General features: G+C 41.6%; 1 protein-coding gene across 1 annotated transcript in view; it reads left to right on the forward strand.

Annotated features, from left to right (window-relative positions):
• The window catches only part of kifap3a (kinesin-associated protein 3a), a 224,633-nt gene that overhangs the window by 58,034 nt on the left and 141,114 nt on the right, over positions 1–25,485 (forward strand). The window contains exons 8-10 of the mRNA XM_080195689.1: positions 586–684; positions 4,547–4,725; positions 18,737–18,899. Coding sequence (XP_080051815.1) covers positions 586–684; positions 4,547–4,725; positions 18,737–18,899 — 441 coding nt within the window. The remainder of the gene's footprint in view (positions 1–585; positions 685–4,546; positions 4,726–18,736; positions 18,900–25,485) is intronic.

Genomic DNA, 25,485 nt, shown 5'->3' on the forward strand with positions numbered 1-25,485 from the left:
GGAAGAACTTCTTCTCTCAGAGGGTGGTGGATCTCTGGAATTCTCTGCCCATTGAAGCAGTGGAAGCTACCTCGTTGAATATGTTTAAATCACAGGTAGATAAATTTCTGATCGATAAGGGAATTAAGGGTTTTGGGGAGCAAGCGGGTAAGTGGAACTGAACCACTTTCAGATCAGCCATGATCTTATAGAATGGCAGGGCAGGCTCGAAGGGCTAGATGGCCTACTTCTGCTCCTGTTTCATATGTTTTTGTGACAGGGGTCTGATCTGTTCTGAGTAACTGAACATAGCACTATTAAAAATAAATTTTGGCAAAATTATTTATGATTAAGCTAGCAGGACACAGAAATGTTAATGTTGAGAATTGTTCCTATTACAATGCATTATGTAAATGGAAGTAATAGTTTTCCTATTTTTCGCTGATTATGTAATGTCATAAGAATAGTACATTTTATATTCATGATACTATTTAGTAGCACAGATTAAATACATATCATGAGCTTGGTACATTTACATTTATGGTACATTATTTAATCTCTCAAATTACTGTAATGAAAATGATTATTCCTTAACTTTAGTCTTACTTGAAGATGATGCTGATAACCAAGCACTGAAGAAAGACTATGAAAAAACATACAAGAAATATCAGGGTTTAGTTATTAAGCAAGAGCAACTGTTGAGAGGTAGGTAATGCATTTTTTTTAAAGTAAAAGTGAAGTGCTACACGATGTAGAAATATGATTAATTTTGGATCTGTTATCCTTTAAGCTAATGGAGAAGATTATGATTTATAGTAAAATTGGAAATTTCTTCTGGTTGTGCATTTATCATTTTGTTAGGAGTAACAAATTGAGGAAGTTTCCCTCGCCCTTCCACATGTTCTGAAGTATCTATGAAAATTGATATCTAGTGAATGTATAGTTTTTATTTTCATGAAAATTCTGATATGAATGAAAGCAATTTTTCTGTTCCACTGAACTGTGTAATTATTTGAAATAGATGGTACCTAAGGTGTAATTATTATTTGGGCGAGACTTCAGTCATACCAATATAGAGCATGTTTGGTTTAATTTCATGACTTCTTACTGTTATGAACCCAGTGATGTTTTAACTCGATGGATAAATTCCAGAATGGAATCCTGGCTGAAAAAACTGTAACTTCTACTTTTCTTATAGAACTTGAGGACCACTCATTAGTTTTAACAAGAAGAAAAACATTATTAAACATCAAAGATTGGATTATGATACGATACTCCTTCACTCTCCCTTTAGTTTAACAAATACACACAGATTTTAAGATTAGTATGGATTACGTAGTATATCTTAAGCTTGAATGGTCTTATTAACATAGCTGTTTTAAGCGTACAGATTTGTTCTGGTCAAACTAAATGTTCCCCCTTCTAAAACAGTCTAGGACAAAAGGTCATTGTTGTAGAGCAAGAGGGAGAAGGTTCAAGACAGAAATAAGGAGAAGCTACTTCTCATAGAGTTGTGAATCTGTGGAACTCACTGTCCCAGAGTGCAGTGGATGCAGAATCAATTAATAGATTCAAGAGAGAAATAGACAAATATTTGATCAAAAGTGGGATAAAGGACTATAGAGAAAAGGCAGGAATGTGGAGCTGGATGAGATGAAGATCAGCCGTGATCATTTCGAATGGCGGAGTGAGCTCGAAAGGTTGAATTATCTACTCTCGCTTCTAATTCTATGTTCCTAAATACACACCTTCCATTCTGAAACCAAGTGAATATCAGTGGATTTCCCCACAGAATCCTCTAGATGATTGTCACATGACAGTTTCCAATTCCACTCTCAAAAAAACATGCTTTTAAATCATCTTTCCCAATAATGTTTTCCATTAGCAGTTTGTTTCTGAAATCCAGCCCAGGTTTTCCAATCTTTTAAATAAAGATTCCATTCCACTTTTAATAATGCATCCAGTATCCAGGTTTTACACTACCCTTTTAGGATTTCTTTGTCTTGACTCCTGTCCAAACTGTTCACAATAGCTTTAATGCTGAATTCCCAGATTCTAGTAAAATGGCATCAAACTTTTGATTTACTTTTACAGCTTTTACACTTTAAATCTGGTTGCTGCAATTATTGCTTTAACTCAGACTACTTTGTTTACTATTCCATGAATTCTTCTGAACAATACTTTGGGTTGGAATTTTCCAGCCGTTCACGTCGATGGGATTCTCTGGTTGCGATGGCGGTGCACCCCCTGCTGTGGGTTCCCAACAGCATGGGATGGCTTCAGTAGGATTTCTCAATGACAGCAGTGGGACTAGAAGATCCTATCACCAGTGAATGGCACACTGATCTGATTTGATTTATTATTGTTACATGTATACGGTGAAAAGTATTGTTTCTTGCATGCTGTACAGACAAAACATACCATTAATAGAGAAGGAAATGAGAGGGTGGGGAATGTAGTGTTACAGTCATAGCTAGGGTGTAGAGAAATATCAACTTAATGCAAGATAAGTCCATTCAAAGTCTGACAGCAGCAGGGAAGAAGCTATCTTGAGTTGGTTGGTATGTGAACTCAGACTTTTGTATCTTTTTCTCGATGGAAGAGAGAATGTCTGGGGTGCGAGGGGTCCTTAATTATGCTGGCTGCTTTGCCGAGTGTAGACAGAGTCAATGGGTGGGAGGCTGGTTTGCGAGATGGACTGGGCAACATTCAAGACCTGTTGTAATTTTTTTTGCGGTTTTGGGCAGAGCAGGAGCCATACCAGGCCATGACTCAACCAGAAAGAATGCTTTCTTATGGTACGTTTGTACAAGTTAGAGTCTGCTGTGGACCTGTTGCGGCGGTGGGCAAACTGTCCTGTATCCAGGCAGTCTGGAAGGTTGGAATTGATCGTGCCATGACTTGCCTTTCAAAGCATTTCATAATGATGGATGTCAGAGCCACTGGACAATCGCCATTAAGGCACGCTGGTTAGCTTTTCTTAGGTATCGGAATGATGGTTGTCTTGAAGCAGATATGGACCTCAGGTGGTTATAAAAAGAAGTTGAAGATATCTGTGAATACCCCCGCCAGCTGTTCCCTGCAGGATTTGAGTGCTTGTCCAGGTACCCCATCCAGGGCAGTCACTTTATCACTTTCCGTGGGTTGACCTTCGAAAAAGCTGCTCTGACATCTGTAAAGGTGATGTTAGATATAAGTTCATCCAGGGTGGAGGGCATGCTCTCACTGACCTCTTGCTCAAACTGGGCATTGAATGCATTGAGCTCACCAGGGAAGGGTGCATTGGAGCCAGCAATTTTACACTTCTTCACCTTGTAGCCTATTATGTCCTGCAGACCTTGCCATAGTCAGCGTGTTCTGTGGCTAGCCTGGGACTCCAGCTTGGTCCAGTACTGTCTTTTGACATCTTTGATGGATCTCCTTCGATCGTATCTAGCTTTCTTGTATACGTCAGGATCGCCTGACTTAAATGCCTCAGATTGCGACTTCAGCAAGCAGCAGATATCCCTGTTCATCCACGGTTTCCGGTTGGGGAACATGTGGATTTGCTTCTTTGGCACACAGCCTTTTACATACTTGCTAATGAACTCAGTTACTGTAGTGGCGTACTTGTTCAGGTTGGTCGCAGGGTTTTTAAATACTGACCAGTCCACTGACTCCAAGCGGTTCCGTTGGAGATCATCCGCTTCTTCATACCAATATTACACGACTTTCTTTGATGGATTCGCCTGCTTCAGTTTTTGCTTATAAAACAGGAGCAGGAGCACAACCCTGTGATCTGATTTGCCAAAGTGTGGGTGGGCGATAGAGCAGTAGGCATGTTTGATATTTATTTGTGTAGTAGTGGTCTGGGATATTTGGGCCTTTGGTGAAACAGGAGATATGTTGGTAACTTGGTAGCTTACTCTGCCCTCGCTGCCGAGAAAAACGATGAGGGGTGGGCAGAGAATCATGTCCTTGGTCTCTGTTCTCTTATCTTCGGTCATCTTAAGACATTGTTTCTGCCCTAATTCCCTGATTATCTGGACAGTAACTGTTTCTTTGGGAAGCCTGCCTCTGCAGCTCCTACTCTGTCCAGTATTTCTCCAGGCAGAGTTGAGAGATGTTCACTCCCTGGTGTCTTTCATCAACTGCCAATAAATTCAGTTAAAACTAAGAGAAAAGGAAATCCCTTTCCTCTGGAAAGTGGCTTCCTGTTGCAAAACAGCCACTGCTAGTTTATTTAGCTTTCATGTGTACCATCATAACACTGTTAGAACTGAACCAACCCTCACACATACAAACACCTTTGTCCGGCCAGAATCTAACTATAGCTTTTACCCTTCTGAGCACAAAAACATTAAATTAAACCCTCTTAAGACTATACCTTATTTCTAATGTTTACCATTACAAATATAAATCCCTTAAAACTACTTTTGTTTTCCTAACACTATGTTTAATCACTTAAGTATTTGTGCATGTATCTGTTACATTTCACACTACTTATTGTCCAGTATTGTTTAATAGCACAAAATTCTGCATTTTAGTGATTTTTTTTTTTAAAAACTTATTTTGTGTTCTTTACCAGTTGCTTTCTATCTTCTGTTAAATCTGGCTGAAGACACGAGGACTGAACTGAAAATGAGGAACAAGAACATTGTCCACATGCTTGTAAAATCACTCGACCGAGAGAACTTTGAGTTGTTGATCTTAGTGATGTCCTTCCTGAAGAAACTCAGTGTATTTGTGGAGAACAAGAATGACATGGTAGGTAGACAGGAATGGATTATTAAGGAGAAGTGTGGGGCATTGCAACACTGAAATTCATATTTTCTAAATGTCAAAATAAAATTAAAAATATGACAATCAGACCAGCAAGGGAATAAAATGTGACATTTGGTCTTTGACGAAACTCGGGATGAGTAGAAAATGAAGCCTTTATGGTGACACCTATAGTTGAGACTGCAAACAGTCTGAGCTAGTACAGTTTTTAGCCAGCTATAGTTTGAGTTAATGTTTGGGACTTTTAGTCTTGACCAGTCACTGACCATTTTGGATATGAGGCATCAGGTATAAGCAGTAGTAAGTTTATTGTGCAGAATCACAAGGAGTACAATAAAATGGTACTTCAAGCAGTAATCACAGCCTGGCCTTATGATCACCTGCCCCAGATGCTCTGGTTGATTGGGTCACTGTCTCCTGCTGTTGTCTTGTTCTTGTTTCAAACTAACGATCTCAAGACTCTAATACCCTTTCTGGACCTTGTCCTTATTGGTTAATGCTTAGTTTATCCTTGAGTACCATGAAACCTCATTTTGGCAAAACTGATTGATTAGTTTACTGTAATATCGTTATTGATCTGAATAGCTGACAAAGCTTTGACAAGGGGTCATCTGGACTTGAAGCATCAGCTGTTTTCTCTCCTTACAGTTGCTGCCAGACCTGCTGAGATTTTCCAGCACTTTCTCTCCTGGTTTCAGATTCCAGCATCCATAGTAATTTGCTTGTATCTGAGTAACTGATCATTATTTCACAATTGTCAATTAATTTATTATTATCACACATGTATGTCCCTTATGCATACATAAATGCATGACAATTTTGTCTGTGAAGCAGGAGATCCTTCAGCTAACATGGTTAATACAGCACAATTTCTTTGCTATTGTTTTACTGCAGAGGTCAACAAACAAAAATGCTTATTCAAGTTTCCAAACAGCCAAATGTCAGAATATTCCCTGACACAGGCTTTTACAATAGCCTGATAATTTCTTTCCATTGTCCCCATACATCGGAACCTTACATTATTTTATTTCATTTATTTGTTATTGTCACAAGTAGGCTTACATTAACATTGCAATGAATCCCCTAAATCCCCTAATACCCACACTCCAGCGCCTGCATAGAAATATTGAGGGAGAATTTAACTCCACTCCTGGTGGGGCAGCAGTGCTAACCGCTGTGCTGCCCAATATGCCTCGCTTCTTGACGTCTTCCAAAATCATGTTTCATATTAACCTACAAACTACATTGGTGCCTAATCATTGTCCATGGGTTTGTAAACTGCGGGTTGCAACAGTTAGCAAACACAAAAATATTCATCAAATTTGGACTTCGGAACTACAATTTTTGGTAGGTCTCAGGACTTCTGTGCTTGCGCCAGTGGGTGAATAGTAGCACATGCACACTTAATTGATGTCACTGCTTTTCGGCCTGAAAATGGCTGTCCACACATTGTAGAAGAATAAAAAGGCAAAAAAAAATGAAAGGGCAGGGGATTGCAGGTCGGGTGATCTGGAATCGAAGTGCCATTTGAAAGAAGGGGTCCCAGGGAGCAAGACCCATGGTGGGGGGGCGGGGTTAGGAGAAGGTCCCAAGCCAGAAAGTACGACAGAAAGAAGGTCCCAAAAGACAGTACGAGATAAAGGACAAGGTCAGAGATCAGAAACAGGTCCTGTTTAGTAAAGTTGAAAGAAAGGGGTTGAAAAAATGGCTCCAAGTTGAAGGAAGAGCTATGAGGAGCAGACTTGAAGTGAAGTGGGCTCGACAGAAATCTGAAGATCAGAGAAGGCAGCTGAAGAATGGTGACTCTGTGCCTTGTGCTGTAAAGGCAGAGGTAACCTTTTGGAGCAGTGGGGTTCTACTTGGCCAAAGATCTGAAAGCGTGCTTAATCACTTGGATATCCAGAGGAAAGGAGTCTTGGAAGATGAGATTGAAATCCTAGACATGAATTCTTGTTGAAGCTATCTGAGAGGGAGTGACTTTTGGAGAAAATTCCAAGGCAAATTCTTCAAATGTGGAGATTGGAAACCTTTTTGAGAAGGACAGCGTTTCAGCGAGACTGTTTGGCTCATGGTGTGAAAAGTGCCTGGGTGGCTTGTTGCCTGTTTTGGTAACTTCTGTCATTGACTTTGGAATGTGGTGTGTTTGACCACTGCTTACCACTTTGTTTACATGTGAGGCATACTCACCCTGAATGTTATAGTATAAGATAGATATGGTAAATATATTATCTTTCTGAATTTTTATGTATCTGTAAAGTTAAGGCTGGGGTGAAAGAATAGTGAATTTTTGAATAATTTTCCTGCATTTGTTTTAAAACCTTCCAACCTTTTTTATCTGGTCTAATGAAGTTAATTACTTATATGTTTTATTTTTTGTTAAAATTTCATCAGACTCTTTCACAGTTTCTAAAACAAAAAGAAGTTAAGATTGATCAAGTCAATTTTCACTCTGCCATCTGACTTGTCCAGTATTAACATGAGCTCGGATTGTAACACAACCAGTGGGGTCACAAAAAGATTTTGATGTCACAAGCTCTGAGATAGCAGTGATTGGAACATGACAACATTGGACTTAAGAATAGGAGTAGGCTAGGCCAGTGGGCCCTTTGAGCTTGCTTTGCCATTCAATAAGATCATTGTTGATCTGATTGTGGTCTCAACTCCTGTTCCTGTTTGGACCCCCATAACCATTGACATATATGTCAATCGAAACCTATCTTAACTTGACTTTGAATAAATTAAATTACTAGTTTCTGCTGTCTGGGGAAGAGAATTTCACAGACTAACAACCTTAGAGAAATGACTCCATCTTCTTTAAGCTGTGTTCTAAGCTTTAGTCTCTGCCACAAGAAGAAACAGCCTCCTGGTATCCACCCTATCAAGCTTCCTCAGATTTTGTATGTTTCAGTAAAATCACCTCTCATTTTTCTAAACTCTAGTGGGTATAGGCCCAACCTGTTTAACCTTTCTTCATAAGGTGAACCCCTCATCCCATGCCATAAAGCTTGGATTGATCTGTGACAGCTATGAGGACCTTTGAATTCTTGTGTTTGTTTTTTGGTGGGTGCAGTCCAGTGGACTGCTCTAATAAGGCCGAAATGCTGTGCAGGTGCAAAGAAAACCCATGATTAAATAGGTGTCAATTTTTCTTGGAGAATACCCACTTTTTCATTAGCTCTTCTCAAGGTAGTTTGGGGTGGGATGAAAGAAGAGAGGAACACAAAGGGCAATCAGGGGTAGCAGAGTAGGGAATGAGGGTGGCGAAAAAGGGAAAGAAAGGGTTGGGGGACTTGAAAGAGGGTGGGAAGAGAGAAAATATTGGGGGGGGGGGCGGCAGAGGAGATGGTTTGAAGATTTGGGGGAGATTGGGCAAGGTGAACCCCTTTCTCCCCCAACACTTAAACATCTGAAGCCTCCCCCTCAAGCCTCAATAACTGTGTTCCCAAATTTTCACTGCAAGGTAACATGAAGTCTGTGGAAAAATGGGGCCATGAAATCTTAATGTGATTGGGTCCAGATTGTTGTCCAAAAAAAACGCTGTTTTTTTTGAAAAGAGTTGTCTGTTAAAGTGTTTAGTCACTTTTTTTGGCTTTAAGACCAAATTGAAATGTCTTCATGTAAGAGGGCACAGATAACTTCCCAGAAATGTTAGGGAATTATGGGTCACATTAGAAGCCAGACTTGAAGGAAACCAGCATTAATAAGAAAATGATGCTGGAGAAATTAACGGGGTTAAAGGCTGACACATCAGGGCCTGATGTTGACCATGGAAATGTTGGATGTTTTGGTGGCCATCTTCCAAAATTCTATCGACTATGGAGTAGTTCCTACAAATTGGAGGATGGCAAATGTATCCCTATTATTTAAAAAGAGAGGGAGAGAAAAAGATAATAACTTCAAAACAGTTAGCCTGAATCAGTAGTGGGGAGGTGCGAGCATCTATCATAAAAGACATGACAATAGAACATTAATGGGATCGAACAAAGCCAGCATGTGTTTATGAAAGGCAAATGGTGCTCAACAAATCTACTGGAATTTTTTGAGGTTTAACTAGTCGATTAGATAAGGAAAAACCACTGGATGTGGTGTTTTGGACTTTCAGAAGGTTTTTGATAAGGGCGCGATCTTACTGGCTCACCGTACTGATCATCAGCACGATGAGTCAGGAAACTTGCAAGCGAGGATTAAAAAAAAACTGATTTGCGCCCTATCCTCCTGGCTCTGATTCACCAGCGAGATAGGCCAATCAGCAAAAGTTAAAAGAGCTTACCTGCTCATTGCATGGCGTCTTCTGGAATCTTCACCCTTGCTGGTGAGACGTCATGCTGGGAAGAATCATTGCTGGCCTCCATCAGCGGAGACCAGGCATCATGGCCACATCGGGGAGATTGAAGACCATTGAAGCCACTGGGTGGTCGGGGACATGGTCTGGCAGTTTGACACCGTAAGTGTGCCAGGGCAGTGCCGTGGGGTAGGGCCTAAGTGAAGACGGTAATGACAAAGTTATGATGGGGGGTGGGGGAGGGGTGGAGTATGCACAAAGATAGGGGAGGGTTGCTTATGTAAGGGGGAGGGGTGCTGTGCAACGGGGCATGCTATGTATGCAAGGAGATGGCTTTGTGGGGTGACAATCCCAATGTTCATGGGGGTGGGGGAGGAGGGGCGAAGGCAGGAGGTCATCCATTTCATTGTCAGATTGGGGTGCCTGTGCCCACAGCAGTCTGCAGATGGTTTCACGGGCTTACTTAGGCTCCGTCCCCACCATAATTTCTTATTCCATAGAACCATAGAATCCTACAGTGCGAAAGGAGACCATTTGGTCCATTGAGTCTACACTGACCACAATCCCACTCAGACCCTATCCCTATAACCCCACGTATTTACTCTGGCTAGCCTCCTGACACTAAGGGGCAATTTACCATGGCCAAACAATCTAACCTGTCTGTCTTTGGACTGTGGGAAGAAACTGGAGCATCCGTAGGAAACCTGCGCAGACACTGGGAGAACACGTAAACTCCACACAGACAGTGACCTGAGGCTGGGATTGAACCTGGGTCCCTGGTGCTGTGAGACAGCAGTACTAACCACTGTGCCACCATGCTGCCCTTTTAAGTTATTATTCGGTTATCATATTTGCAAGGCAAGTATCCTGTAGTTTCCTAAACACCTCATTAACTTGCCCTGCCACTTTCAAAGATTTTTGAATATATAGTATTTGTCCCTCTGCTGTCTAACCTGCTCCCAAAATATTACTATTTAGTTTGTAATTGAGATGAATATTAAACTTACTGTAAAATATTATACCATCTGATGACAGGATTATACAACAGCTGCAAATTTGAAGCTGAAGCATTCACAAAGCACTGAGGCTTTATCAGAATTTTCTAAGTATTCACAAGTCAAAATTGATTCAGCTCATGAAGTGCAGAAGAATATAGAAAAAGATTGGCCAATGATATACAAGGAAATAGTAAGAATTTATTTAAGAAAAAATGAAAAGACAGGAGGCAAAAATGTTTTTGTATTTGATTAGAGTATGCATGACCAAAGCAAAAATTAAATTTCAATCAGTTTTTATATCAGAACTATAATTGAAGCTTAATATTTTTGTCCATGCACTTTTTGTCCCTACATGAGCTAGTTATCCTGAACAGTTTTTTTTGTCATGGTCTGTGACAGTCTGCCAAGCTGCTCTTCAGTGTTCTATTGGAGCTTCGACCTTTATTAAACTGAAAACTAATATTCTCTATTATTACTTTTAATACATTTTCTTTTCAAATATAGGGGCTGAAAATTTTGTTTTCTGCCTCTTTCATCTTGTAAAAGTTCATCACTTCATTGTTTAACTGGATGGCTAGAATAAGTGAGCATTTAACTATTCAGTAACAACTGTTCAATTCTAGACAATATAATTACTCTTATTTAAACCATTTAATAGTCCATGACCTTCTGTATTTGCTCATTAAATTTAAATATGATTTGTGTAAAAGAGCATTTCAAAGTCAGTTCTCTATTTGAAGACCTGCTCAAGCACATCATGTAACCATGGTTTCATTTTGGAGTTTTTTGGTTTGACCTCATCTTTGTTGATATAGTTTTATGGTTGCAGGCAATCATTTTGCATCTCATTGTATTCTTCATATATTCCCAGGCCGTAAGTGAACCAGATCTTTTCTGTCACCTGCACTTGCAGACATTGGGAATGATAATCATTGGTGATTTTTCCTTCACTATCCATTAAGATGCTGAAATGGATTAGAGCTCTTCTACCCACTCTTGCTGGGATCAGTTTCTCAGCACATGTGGTGATCATGTCTGGGATTTTCCTGGTTTACATGATGTGCTTAATTTTCTTTTTGCACAAATTACTTGCGTATTTAATGAGTACATGCAGAAGGTCATCTACAATTAGATGGCCTATATAAGCATAATTACATTGTCTAAAATTATAATGCTTTCTGAAAAGTAAAATGTTCATCTAACCTCACTTGGCCTGTACATTCTGGAGCCTCACTTCCACACTTGGCAGTACATTACCCACTGAATCTTTAAGCTAACACAGCCTACTGTTGTTCTAACATTGTTGCACTATAATTCTGTTAGTGCCAGCAAACTATTTTATATATAAGCCCACACAATCTTTTTCATCTAAAGTACAGAGACTGTGTTTTCCTCTTCTGGTGCCTGGTTGAATTTTAAATAATTGTGTATCCACACTTTATATCTTTTATGGTAGGAAGAAAATATTATGTTAATGTAACTCATAAATTTTCCAGGCTTTTCATTCTTTTTAATCAGCTTTGGAAGTCTTTGAAAAGTCACACCTGGAAGTAATCCTATATGAGTATCAGAGGAATTCATCAAAGCTGCAGCATGAACAGTCGTTTCAAATCTTACCACTTTTCTGAATGCAAGTTTGTTTAGTGTTGAATTATGAAGTGCTTTTTAATGTGTTTAAAACCATAGATTTGTGTATTGTGTGCCCCAAAAAAGGAGTCATAGTTTTTGTCTTAATGTGCTTACTCTGGCTGTTTGGTAGAAGTGAATAATTACTAGGGATATTAATAAGAGTTTTGTCTGCCTGAAAACTCATGACTTTAATAATAGGGTAAATTGTTAATCTCAAGCAAGTTGTTTTAATTTTTTCCCATTTAGTTTTAAAGCATCAGAAGAACTTTCACTGGTTGATTTTTATTTCCTTTAAACAAAAAGAAAATGGCTCATTTGTAGTTTGCTGTGTTTTTGCTGAAAGCTAATTAATCACTTTAGTATTAGGATTAGTAAAGGTCCCATATGCGCTTGCCAAATGGAGCACATAGTCAGCATAAGTGCAGGAAAATAAATTTTATTTTACTGTTATATTGAGCCTAATTTCCTACCATTGAGCACTATGAAATAAATGGGAGTTTCTATTGTATCTTGTGTGTTTCATATTAATCAAAGGAGTTTACCTATTAAGCATTAATAACCTGAATCATTAAAAGTACATTATGAGTAATTTTTGCATACTTTTTTCCTGAAGGTATTAAAAAAAGTGAAACTACCATTGGATTACACATGACTGTCTGAAGACTCTAAATGCTTTGTAATGATGTGCTAAATCTTAACCTGATTGTAATTAAAACCAGCTTTTCTTCAATGTGTTTTGTCATTAGCCTAATGCTTTTGCATCAAGAAAAACCTATAAAGACATTAAACACTGTTTAATGCTGAAAATGAGTTACAGGAAAAGCGATTTGGACATGCAGATGTTTCAGGTTAAGACCCAGATGATCAGTACATGGACCCCCATATGTGCGGCGTCCTCACAAGTTCTCAATTTCTTTTTCATCCCACCTGTATACACGTGGTATGAATTCATCGAAAGTGGGCAACTCACCAAAATTCTTTTAATTAGGTCATATATAAAGTGTTCAGTGAAGTGAGCCTAGTGCCATAATGATATAGCATCAAGACTAGCTTGCTGGTGGAAAATTAAGCACCTTTTTTTTAGTGCTTGCTGATCTGTGTGTGTGTGTGTGTGTGTGTGTGTGTATGTAATATATTCTGGCCATCCCTTTTTCATTTTAACACACCAACAAATTATCCTGCTTCTAAGAAAATGAAACTGTTTGTTATCACCGAAGGTAAAGTATCCAAGTGCAGCATGACTAAGAAAATTTGCTGTCCTTCAGTGGTAATATTCATGCACCCTGTTGGCCATGATCTGGCCTCCAAATTAGCCACAGGTGTAAATGGCTCCTAAAGCGAATGGCCAGAAACAGAATTTATACGGGCAAGATCTCAATCTGAGATCTTCCCTGCTCCCTTCCAGTGACTTAGTTGGGTTCAAACCCAGAAAGGGTGGGATGCCCTGATGCTTGGGGGAGGGGTCCTGATTTCCATGTGTCAGGGGAAGAGGACTGTTTTACTTAACTTTTGAGATTGGGGTGCCATTTAGAAATGGCACCCCAATCTCAGAATCTGTTTTGCTATGTGTTTAAGCTGCGCTCCTCCAGCTTGCCATGAAATTTTCACCAGCACTTTGTGCAATTTCAAAGTGCGGTTAATTCAGGTGAGAATAGGTGTCTGTGATGCCAGTGAGTTTCACACAGCTTTTCCCACCTGATCCACATCTGTTAATTCCTAAATATTACATGCATCTTCAAGTCACATTTTGCACAACAACAGTGTTTATGAATTTCATTCATGAAATCCAATGGAAGGAAATTTGTAGCTCAAAAATGTACAATGAAGGATAATTTTAAGCTAAGTGTTTAATGTTAGATAGTTAGCATTTTGTGTTAATTCAGTCAAAGTATGGGTCATCAATTTTAAACATATAAACTGAATAACAGTCTGTAATTGCATTTCTTCCTGCAATATCCAACATTATTGCCTCCCGAAATTACAGAAAGGAAGGACTAAATGGACTTAAAATTATAGAAACCCTACAGTGCAGAAAGAGGCCATTTGGCCCATTGAGTCTGCACCAACCACAATCCCACCCAGGCCCTATCCCCACATATTTACCCGCCAATCCTGCTAACCTATGCATCCTGGGACACTAAGGGGCAATTTAGCTTGGCCAATTAACCTAAGCTGCACATCTTTGAACTGTGGGAGGAAACCGGAGCACCCAGAGGAAACCCATGCAGTCACAAGAAGAATGTGCAAACTCCACAAAGACAGTGACCCAAGCCAGGAATCAAACCCAGGTCCCTGGAGCTGTGAAGCAGCAGTACTAACCACCAAGCTACCGTGCCGCCCGTTGAGGACGTCTGCGCAGAAAGAGAATTGCGTCTTGTAAAATAACATTGAGCTGATTCTGGGAGGATGAATCAACTTGTCCTGCTGAAGTTTTCCAAAGCATTTGAGGTTTGGGGGTAGAATATCTGTGACTTATGTGTACCTGAGAATTGGCATTGAGGATGAATCTAGATTGTTCAGCACAGTAAGGTTTCAAGAAATAGGTAACATGTCAGATTTTAGCCTGCTCGTCAAAACAGGATAATTCGATACGTTTTTAAAAAATTGCTTGCAAAATGTTTCATCATAGATGGTTGAACAGAAATTGCAGTTTGATCTGACCAGGGTCAGCTGTTGCGTGCTGGTTCTGGTTGTGAATAGATGTTTACATCACGATTTTATTTGAGTTATAATTGTCACATGCATTGGTATACAGTGAAAAGTATTATTTCTTATGCTTGAATGCAGGGCCAGAGAGATGGGGTTTGCTATGGACCTGTTATGACAATAGGCAAACTGCAGTGGTTCCAGGAGGCTGGAGTTGATTCATGCCATGACTAGCCTTTCAGACTTGAAACTCGGACTGTTTCAGATCCAACTTTTAGACCCGTTCTCAGGCGCCTCCATGTGTACTCTGCCTGAAAAATTATCAGTGATTCTGAATTGCGGTGCAGAAGCCTGTGGGCTGGGCTTAACGTGTCCGAAATCCTGCAGCTCTGATTGGAGGCACCTATCGGAGCTACCTACTGCGCATGTGCAGAAAAAGAATGATAGAATGTGGCTCCTCTGCCACAACGTTCTCAGGCTGGAAAATCCTCCCTTAGGCCCCCACAGACATTGCCCCACCCCCACAACATTACTGACTCTGTTATCCTCCCCACCCCTTCCGTCACCCAGACCGATTGTGGGCCCCCCCTCCTTCCCACTACCATGACTTCATAAACCTGTGTGTTTTCTTTCAGGTTGTAAATTCCTGTTTCATTTTCAGCAGCTAACAAAACTTCATTGGAGTCTGTGGTAGAAGCTGCTTCATTCTGACAGGTGCAAGAGTTTTTGAACGTTGATTTCTTTGTTAGCACTTTGGATGACTTTCCTCAGTTTAGTCATGTTGTCTCTGCTATATGTAGTTTTTTTCCAGTAATTCTGAAAGTAGACCTCAACTCCGTTAAAACATTAAAAAACATCACTGTGTGTGTACACAGATCGTGTTAACAGCTCCAACAAGCTTTTTCTAAGCTTCCAATATAATTTTAAAGTACAATATTATGCAGATTCAGTCTCAGATAAAAAGTTTCCTCAACCCTAGAAATAAGAGTAGCATTTCTCTCCAAACTATTCCTTTAAAATAATACGTCTGAAAAGAAGAATTTTACTCAAGTTTGCTCTTTTTTACTCAGTTCACTTTCTGGTTCAACTCTACAAAATTTCCTAGTGTTGACGTATTTCTTCAACATTAGGTTCATCATGAGCTACACATCCTTGAGGGAACAAAGTTGAACTGGTAAATAGGTTGGGGCTCTTGTTAATTCCTTCAGAACTAAAATGGCATTCTGCAATTAAATTTGATCTGAAGGCAAGAGATATTAGACTAGAGAAAAAAAAGTCAACAAAGATTTAGCACTTAAAATGTTCACTGACATGTATATGAATCATGTAAAGAGAAAAAGAACATTCAATTATTTAGCCATTTTCACATGTTCAAAAAACTTTCCAAAGCCTTGCACAGTCATTTCACTAATACTGGAGTGTGATCACTATATTAAGGAAGTGTGTCGGTTTGCACACAGCAAGGTCTCAAAATACAGCAAGATAATTGACCAAATAATGTTTGAGTGAGATTGGCGAAGAGATAAACAAAAGCATTTTAAGAACTCCTTTGTTTTTCTTCAACTAGTGCTATGGAATATTTTATCTGGTTTATTTGATTTGATTTATTATTGTCACATGTATTAGCATACAGTAAAAAGCACCAGCTAAGTGACAAATGGACTATTGCATTTCTTGTTTTCTCTCCTTCCTTTTCTTGCCTTACAACCATCCTTGACTATGAAGTTAGCATTTTTTTCCTTTAGCTGGAGGTGGGCATTCAAGTGATAGCTATGGAAGCTGTTGTAGTGACAGAGGTACAGCTAACTTGCGATCATGTAGATGTGAAGAGGACCAAAGGATAAAAACTAAGTTAATTGAGTGGCAAATAGAGAGTGATATGGGAAAATGTGAAATTGTCTATTTTGGCAGGAAGAATAAAAAGAGTAAATGTATTATCTAAATTGTGAGAGATTACAGAGCTGAGATGCAGAGGGATTTGGGTGTCCTCTTGGTTGAATGGAGAGGATTCACTTCCACTTTATTCATTCATGGGATGTGACTGTTGCTGGCTAGAACAGCAGTGATTTCTCTTGAGAAGGTGGTGGTGAGCTGCTGCCTTGAACCACTGCAGTTCGTGTTTTGTAGGTACACCCACAGTGTTGTTAGGTGGAGCAGTTCCAGGGTTTTAACCTAGTGACAGTGAAGACATGGTGATATATTTCCAAGTCTAGATGGTGAATGGCTTGGAGGGGAACCTGCAGGTTGTGGTGTTCCCATGTGAATGCTGCCCCTGTCCTTCTAAATAGTAGTGATTGTGGGTTTGGAAGGTGCTGTCTAAGAAGCCTTGGTGAGTTCCTCTGTAGTGCATCTTGTAGATTGTATACACTGCTGCCAGTTTGCACTGGTGGTGGATCAAGTGAATGTTTGTTGATGGGGTGCCAGTCAAACAGACTACTTTGTCCTGGACAATGTCAACTTCTTGAGCATTGTTGGAGCTGCATCCATTCAGGCAAGTGGGGTGTTTTCTATCATATTCCTGACTTGTGTCTTGTAAATGGTGGAGGGGCTTTGGGGAGTCAGACATTTAGTTACTTGCCACAAGATTCTGAACCTCCAACCAGCTCTTGTAGCCACAGGATTTATATGGCGAATCCAGATCAGTTTCTGATTAATGGTGTAACCTCTCGGGTGTTGATAATGAGGGAGTCAGCGATAGTAATGTCAGGAGGCGTTGATTAGATTCTGTCTTATTGGGGATGGTCATTTCCTGACACTTGTGTGGTGTGAATGTTACTTGCCACCTGTCAGCCCAAGCCTGGATATTGTCCAGGTCTTGTTGCAATTGGACATGAACTGCTTCAGAATCTGAGGATCCACGATTGATGTTGAATATTGTGCAATCATCAGCAAACATCACCACTTCTGAGCTTATGAAGGAAGGAAGGTCATTGATGGAGTAGCTGAAGATGGCTGAGCCTAGGACACGACCCTAAGGAATGCCTGCAATGATGTCCTTGAACTAAGATGATCGACTCCAACATCCACAACCATCTTCCTTTTGTACTTGGTATGATTTCAACCAGTGGCGAGTTTTCCCCCTGGTTTCTTCATCTTCAGTTTTGCTAGGGCTCCTTAATTCCACACTCCGTCAAATGCTGTCTTGATGTCAAAGGCAGTTTCTCTCATCTCATATCTGGAGTTCAGCTCATTTGTCCATGCTTGAACCAAGGTTGTCATGAGGTCAGGAGCTGAATGACCCTGACAGATCCCAAACTGAATTTGGTCAACAAGCCATTGCTAAGCAAGTGTGTCTTGATAGTACTGTTGCTGTCCCCTTGCCATGAACACTGACTAGCCAAGCTGTTTGACTTCCTTGCTACGAGGACACTAATTCTGAAAAGTGAGGGTGGAGCGCCACAATCTTACCTGTGAGATTCTTGTATATACAAAAAAACTAAGTTTACACGCTATGGGATGTTTATTAATAATTTGTGCTGTTTCTAGAAATTTGCTGTCTGTAGAACAATGTACTTTAGCTTTCTTTTTATTGTTGCAGATTCCTTAGATTTGTTTTGCAAATACCCATTGGTGGTGTTTACAATAACGCAGGCTGTTTGATGTTTTTCACGTTAAAAACTCGATTTAACTCCTAATATTTTTATGTCACTTTGATTCCCTCCTCTCAACGTTGCTATTCAATTGTTTGTGATGTTGAAACAGATGATGTGGGATGTATTTTTGAAACCCCTTTGAAAGCTGAAGTTGTAAAATTAGTTGAAAAAATAATAAATTAAGGAATGGTGAAAAATTACATGTTTTCTTTCACTCTGTCAACATTCAAAATTTGCAGCAAATCTTTTTGTTCAATGTCCTGTGGCATAAAATATTTAAAACATTGCAATTAAATGTTCCTTGCTAAAAGAGAGAAGATTTTTTAAAAAATCAGTGAATTCTAACCTTTGACCAAATTCTACCTGTTCGATTTGATCAGGAGAGTTGAGATACCCTATGACCCATGAGCTTTTTCAGAAAAACTAAGTGCTTTTTGAGCGAAGTGGTATTGATGAAAGATATATTGGTGGAACTGTGTGGTGGAAAGCAAGCTTTGCAAAATTAATTTCTTGATTTCCCATCTCAAAGCTGTGGCAATCTCTAAACTGCAGTAGTCTAACATGCATTAAATATATGTAATTACTGTATCATTTCCTTCTGTTTCAGCTCTTTATCCATTGCTATTTGTGTTTGAAAGATTCAAAGTAATAAACCAGCTTTGTTTCATAGCTAAAAATTACTTTTGAAATGTCTAGGATTTAGGAAATAACAGTAAAATTCAATCAGTGAGCTGTAATTTAAAATGGAGGAAATCAAAATAATTGATCAAAGCCTGGAATTTTAAAGAAGCAAGATCTATGAACTAAAATGCTAAGAGAAAAATAATTCACTTTTTGTTTAACTGCAGGTAGAGCTGAACATCATCGAGAAACTTTCCAAGTTGGTGCCATGTGAACATGAGGATCTTCTGAATATTACCCTGCGCTTGCTACTGAACTTGTCTTTTGACACTGGACTTCGGAATAAGATGGTACAAGTGGGGCTACTCCCAAAATTGACAGCCTTGATAGGTAAAATCAAAATCAGCGCAAGATATTCTCTTACTTTCTTACTTCTAAATTTTTGTAGTTGTATAGTATGCTGCACATATGGTTGTCAATCACATAAACCACACATGTAATACATATCAGGAGCACGGGTTTCTTAGATGAGGTATGATCCAAATGTGCAAGGGATAGCCGTTGCCTCCATTCAGCCAGCCTCTCACTTGCTTTGCAGTGGCAAGTGCTGGTGAGTTGGAAGATTGGCGTCAGATGAAAACTGAGGGAATTTGGTACAGGCCGACTGGATGCACGGCTGGTGGTTGCATACCTGGATGCAGGTGAAGGCCTGATCAGAAACCTTCCCCCACAAGCCATTTTCCTTTTCCTGCCAGCGTGAAGCATGTTTGAACAGCAGGGCATGGAGATGTTTGGGATCTAACTTGATAGGATCCTGCTATGATTATGATCTTCTGAGGGGAAGATGATGTTGGAGGCCTGCAGCTACCGGAGCATAGAGGAACACACCATACTGAATGCTGAATGGATCTTCATTTACAGTGCCAACGTGGTGAGGCTCTTTGAGGATGGGGATCTCCTTGCAGCAGCCTCCATGATCCCATCATCTCCCATGCTCTTCGCTGATGTGCTCCAGAACACTCTGCTCACTGCAGGTAGGTATCCAGTGACGAGGGAGTTGGGTGAAGAGCCGAAGGTCTTGGAGGGCAGAGAGTGGAGTTGAGCGGGACAATGAGGACATTGGGAGAGGGTGAGTTTGGGGGGTGGGAATGAAGGTGAGGTGGGGGGGTTGGGGTCAGGGTGGTGCGGAGGATGTGTGGAGGGTGTCCGCGGAGAGCATGTGACGAGGGAGAAGACAAAAGGGGGTGAAAGGACCGAGGGAGGGTCTGGAGGGGTGAGGGGTATATGGGTGGAGTTGGGAGTCATGGGGGAAGAAATTTCTATGGGGAAGGGGTGTGGAGGAGCGATAGGATTGGAGAGGGGGGTGTGGAGGACTAAATGGTGTCTGAGGAAAGGACAGAGGTGCTGGAGAGGGAGCCGTTGCAGAAGGCGAATCGAAAGAAGTGGGTTAAGGACCAGCAAAGGTGTGGGGGTCAGGATGAGGGTAGGAGAGGTTGCAGTGAGAATGGATGAAAGAGTGGGGGAGTGAGTGTGTAGGGATTGTGACAGAACTGGGGGCAGGGAGTCAGGAATACTGAAGGGGAGAGGGACAGGCTCAGGGAGGATGGAAGACTGGAGGTGGAGGTCAGGGCCACGGCCGATGCAGGATTGAATGGGAGGATGAAGTGAGGGAAGATGTTGGAGTGGAGAGTGTGGATGCCAGAATGGAAAGTTAAGAAGAGGCAGTGTAGAAGGGAGGGGGTGGAGGGCGAGGTTTGAGGGAGAAATGATGCTGGAGTGGTGGGAGTGAATGGGCAGAGGGAGGAGACAAGGATAGAGGGATAGGAAAGAATGTTGGAAATGGCAGGGAGGGGCAATCTTAGGCAGAAGCAACACAGGCATGAATTCAGAACTGAAAGTCATCTCAGCCCAAGTGTTGGGCAGGCACAGGTGCTAGTGGAGACACTAGGCAGCTTGGATGAGCAACTGAAATAGAAACCCAGTTGGCAGCATTAAAAATGCTCATGACAGTCAGGTTAATGTGATGGATAAAGGCTTCTCGTGCATGGAGGCCTACTTGCATGAGGTTGTGAAAGCCTACCACACACTTATCCTTCCAGAATCACTTGTTTTGTGACTTTTTGAGGTTGAACTGTGAGTGTTGTGGGATGGGGGGAGGCAGCCTATGTAATGATGCTGAAAGACAACACCAGACTTGTGACTCTGACTTTTAGTGCCTGTGTGAATATATTTATACAAAATACAGTGACAGTGTCCATCAATGCAACTACATGCTCAAAATATCTTTATTTTTCTTGGCCTTTCACTATGTCGAGGTGCTGCTGGGACATCTACAGCAAGGGTGGAGACAGCCTGTAGAGTTGTCGGCCCTGTTACCTTTGATGACATGGACGGCTGTCCTCTGGGAGGCCTGGAGGGCTTTGGCTTCCCTCCAGTGGACCAGCTGCTTCCTCTGTAGTACAGTGGATGAGACTGAAAGGGTCACAGATTGAAGGGAATCGGAGGAGAGGACAACCTCTGAGAGTCCTGAGTGAATGACTCAGGTGTGTCCAGCTGCTGCTGCTCCTTGCTTCGGGTGCCCAAGGGCCTCGCCTGACTACTTGTACAGAGGGGGCACCAGGACAGATGGTGAGGTGTCCCATTCACCCCTCGTGTTGCCACTGCATGAACTCGCCCATGGCAACACTAATGGAGTGCAGTCTGCAAGCATTTCTGCATTTTGCTGCACACAGGTCTCTGAGGTTCACTACCCTCCCCATGGAGTTTTCGATGTATGCACAGTTGTGAGCCACTTTGAGCTGGTGGATGGACTCCTCTGACTTGCCTCTATGTTGTTAAAACCATCCTTTAGATCTGTATGATGTACCTCAACTTCTTGCAGACTCTCCAACATTAGTTGGAAGACTGATTCTAGAGAGTCATTATCAGGCTGGTATCTCACAGATGTGCTTTCCACAGTTGTCCTCTGTGAGTCAGGCAGCTCAGCTGAACTTGTCCCCTCCTGCTGCAACATGTGTCCGTGTGGTTACCACCAAGTTTGGGCAGCTTGACCTGAATATCACTACCCACGGTGGTGTGTGTACTTGAGCTGGTGGAGGATGCACATCATAGCTGTGACACCTTTAAAATGTGGAACTCTCCTCTTCTGCTCCCTCCTGACTTCTTTCTGGCCTGGGGTGGTTGTGGAGAAGGGGTACTTTTCCTCTTCCTCCTCTGGCCTTGATCGCTTCCTAGATGTACCTGTGAGGGAAAAGGGAGAGTGCCAGTGATAGCATCAACTACCTCCGAGGCCGAGGTGGAGGCATGTTTAAGCCCAGGTCCCCGTTCAATGAGAGAACCCTTGACATACGGCTGGAAAAAAGGCTCAGCTCCGTGCTGCTGATGGTTCTGTTCTGTTGGGTGTCCATGGGCTCTGAGACCCTTTCCTCGTACTTAGTGAGGGGCTTGTGCCATGGGAAATTCCTTACAGATTTCACCACCCCCTACTTCTGTTTAAAGAAGAGAACACTTGAGAGTGGTTGCATGTTACATCGGTTGAATCACTACATTTCAGATCATTCCACATTTCCCTCTTCGCAAGGTAACTCACTTTTGTATGGCACATTAGCACTGATATGAATTGGACAAAGGTAATGGCAATTCCCTCCAGAGTTCAGAGCATGTATAAGGCGAAGGCTCATTGTGTGCATATGATCATTTGATGGATGGACACGCACATGCACACTCGTGGGGGGCACTGGCCAGTCATGAACCTCACAATACACGAACATCTATCCCTTGCTGCCCCCAGTGAGCAATGCCAGAGTGACACTGCCAGGTTGGCACTGCCCAAGGGGCTGCCCTGTTGCCCTCACCTCCTGGACTGGGGGGGGGCCCTCAATGGCCTCCAGTTCCACTGGCAAGACCAACGTGACTGTTCGTGGGGAGCAGGTGTTTTCCTCTCCTGGCAAGGCCATAAGGCATGTGAGCCCGGATAATTGAGTGCCAGGCTCCCTAAACATACACAAAACATACAATATATTTAACTAAATAATTCAGCCTCTCGCCAATTTCCGTCGACACACTGAGCTTTCCAAAATTCCAGCTCTCGTAAAATTGAGAGCCGAGAAATTGGGCATGATTTTGATTTCTCGGCTCTTGCACAAGTTTTCTGGCTCTCTCTGTCCATCGATTCGTGGGGCAAACCCGTAAACAGTTTTTAAACAGTTGTGATATTGTCCTACAATCTTTGTTCTTTGAACAGAAAACACAGTTTTTTCAAGTCTGCCTTATATTTGTATTTCCTCATATCAGGCAGCATGCTAGTTAGTATATTTGTGTTTGTATTGCCTCAACGTTATTGTAATAGTGTGAAGTCCAGTAGTGCACACCCACTATAACTGAGGTTTTTAATAGATTTTATATCGGCTCATCATTACCTCTTGGTTTTTTGCATTCCAGGTCACTTGTGTTTAAAATTAGTATTCCATTGATTTTGTTTTGCAACTAAGCTACTTCCTTTAATGTTCAGAGAACCTATAGCCACAAACTCCTCTTCCACAGCACTTGAGTTAACCTCCAGTGAATTTATTATCGTCTCTCACTTACTAGAGTATCAGCCACTTTTTAGTCCATCCAATCTTATCAATACCCTGTTGCAGATTCCTTTCATTTCCGTATGCACTACTCAGATTGCTAACTAATCTATTTTGGTACAATCTGCAATTGAACAAAAGTGGGGCCAGACCACCTCAACGACTCTGGAAAAATTGTCCTGAACTCCTCCTCAGTTTTCTTTCTCCCAACTGTTTTTAATCCAGTTTTCTATTCTGCCTTAAGTTCCATACGACTCAATCTTCTCTAGTAATTTCATGAAAGATAGCTTTTAAAATGGTTTCTTGGAGTATGTATACACAATATGGAATGCATTTTTTTCCATCTGCTATGATGGTTATCGCCTCAAAGAATTCTGAAGTTTGTCAAATATGGTTGTCTGTTTTGAAATTCATACTAGTTACTTCTAACCATTTTATTTTTATACTTCGTAATTTCATCCTTAATTAAGGACTTCAACATTTTCTCTACTATGGACATTAAACTAACTGGCCTGTAATTACCTTGATTTGTTCTGCCTAGTTTTTAAAAATTGTGTGCTAGATTGGCTAGTCTCCAGTCTTCCAGCATATATCCATATGCAAGAGAACAAAATATTATTTCATGGGCCTCTGCAATTTCCTCCCTTATTTCCCTCTGGATCCTAGGATAATCTTATTTTTCAATCATCTGCAAACTGACAATCTTCTTGATCCCACCTCGCATTTAAAATTTCATTTTTATTTATGGTGCTGATAACCTCTGTTTCTGTCTGGAAAGGACTGAATGTAAAGAAATTGAGGACCTCAGTAACTTGAATGACGAGATCACATGCAGTGGGGCCAGTTTGGAGGGTAAGGATGTAAGCATAGAGTCACACAATGCAAAAGAGGGCCTTCAGCCCACCGAGTCCATACCAACACATTAGAAACATCTGAACTCCCACCTAATCCCATCTGCCAGCACTTGGCCCATAGTCCTGAAGTTTTGATGTACTAAGTGCTCATCAAGATACTTTTTAAAAGATGTGAGGCAACTGGCCTCCATCACCCCCTCAGGCAGCACATTCCAAGCTGCTGCTACCTGCCGGATAAAAAGTTTCCCCTCACATTCTCCCCCCCACCCCCAAACCTCCTGACTCTCACCTTGAACCTATGTCCCCTTATGACTGACCCTTCAGCTAAGGGGAACAGCTGCTCCTTATCCACTGTGTCCATGTCCTTCGTAATCTTGTACACCTTGATCAGGTTGCACTTCAGTCTTCTCTGCTCCAACAAAAACAAAACCAAACCTGCCCAACCTCTCTTCAGAACTTAAATGTTCCATCCTAGGCAGCTTCCTGGTGAATCTCCCCTGCACTCCCTCCAGTGCAATCACATCCTTCCGATAATGTGGCAACCAGAACTGCACACAGCACTCTAGCTGTGGCCTCACCAAAGTTCTAAGAACATAAGAAATAGGAGCAGGAGTAGGCCATCTAGCCCTTCGAGCCTGCCCCGCCATTCAGTAAGATCATGGCTGATCTGAAGTGGATCAGTTCCACTTTCCTGCTTTCTCCCCGTAACCCTTAATTCCCTTGTCTGTCAAAAACCTATCTACCCATGACTTAAATATATTTAGCGAGGTAGCCTCTACTACATCAACGGGCAGAGAATTCCAGAGATTCACCACCCTTTGAGTGAAGAAGTTCCTCCTCAACTCCGATCTAAACTGCGCCCCCCCCACCCCCTTGAGGCTGTGCCCTCTAGTCCTGCTATCCTTTCTAAGCGGGAAAAATCTCTCTACCTCTACCCTATCCATTCCTTTCATTATCTTATACGTCTCTATAAGATCCCCCCTCATCCTTCTAAACTCCAATGAGTACAGACCCAGTCTATTTAGTCTCTCTTCATAGTCCAACCCCCTCATCTCCAGTATCAGCCTAGTGAACCTCCTCTGCACTCCCTCCAAGGCCAAAATATCCTTGTGCGAGTGCGGCGACCAAAACTGCACACACTACTCCAGCTGTGGCCTCACCAGTACCCTGTACAGTTGCAGCAAGACCTCCCTGCTTTTATATTCTATCCCCCTCGCTGTAAAGGCCAACATTCCATTTGCCTTCTTGATCACCTGCTGCACCTGCAGACTGGGTTTTTGCAACTCATGCACAAGGACCCCCAGGTCCCTCTGCACCGTAGCATGCTGCAGCTTTTCGCCCTTTAAATAGTAATCCCTCCTACTATTATTTCTGCCAAAGTGGATAACCTTACACTTGCTAACATTATACTCCATCTGCCAGGTCCTCGCCCACTTGCTCAGCCTATCCAGATCCCTCTGCAGACTTTCTACACCCTCCATGCAATTTGCTTTACCACTCATCTTCGTGTCATTCTATGTAACTCCAACATGACTTCCCTACTTATGT

This window comes from Carcharhinus amblyrhynchos, chromosome 9, assembly GCF_965287045.1.
Source record: "Carcharhinus amblyrhynchos chromosome 9, sCarAmb.v2.hapA, whole genome shotgun sequence".
NCBI lineage: Eukaryota > Metazoa > Chordata > Chondrichthyes > Carcharhiniformes > Carcharhinidae > Carcharhinus > Carcharhinus amblyrhynchos.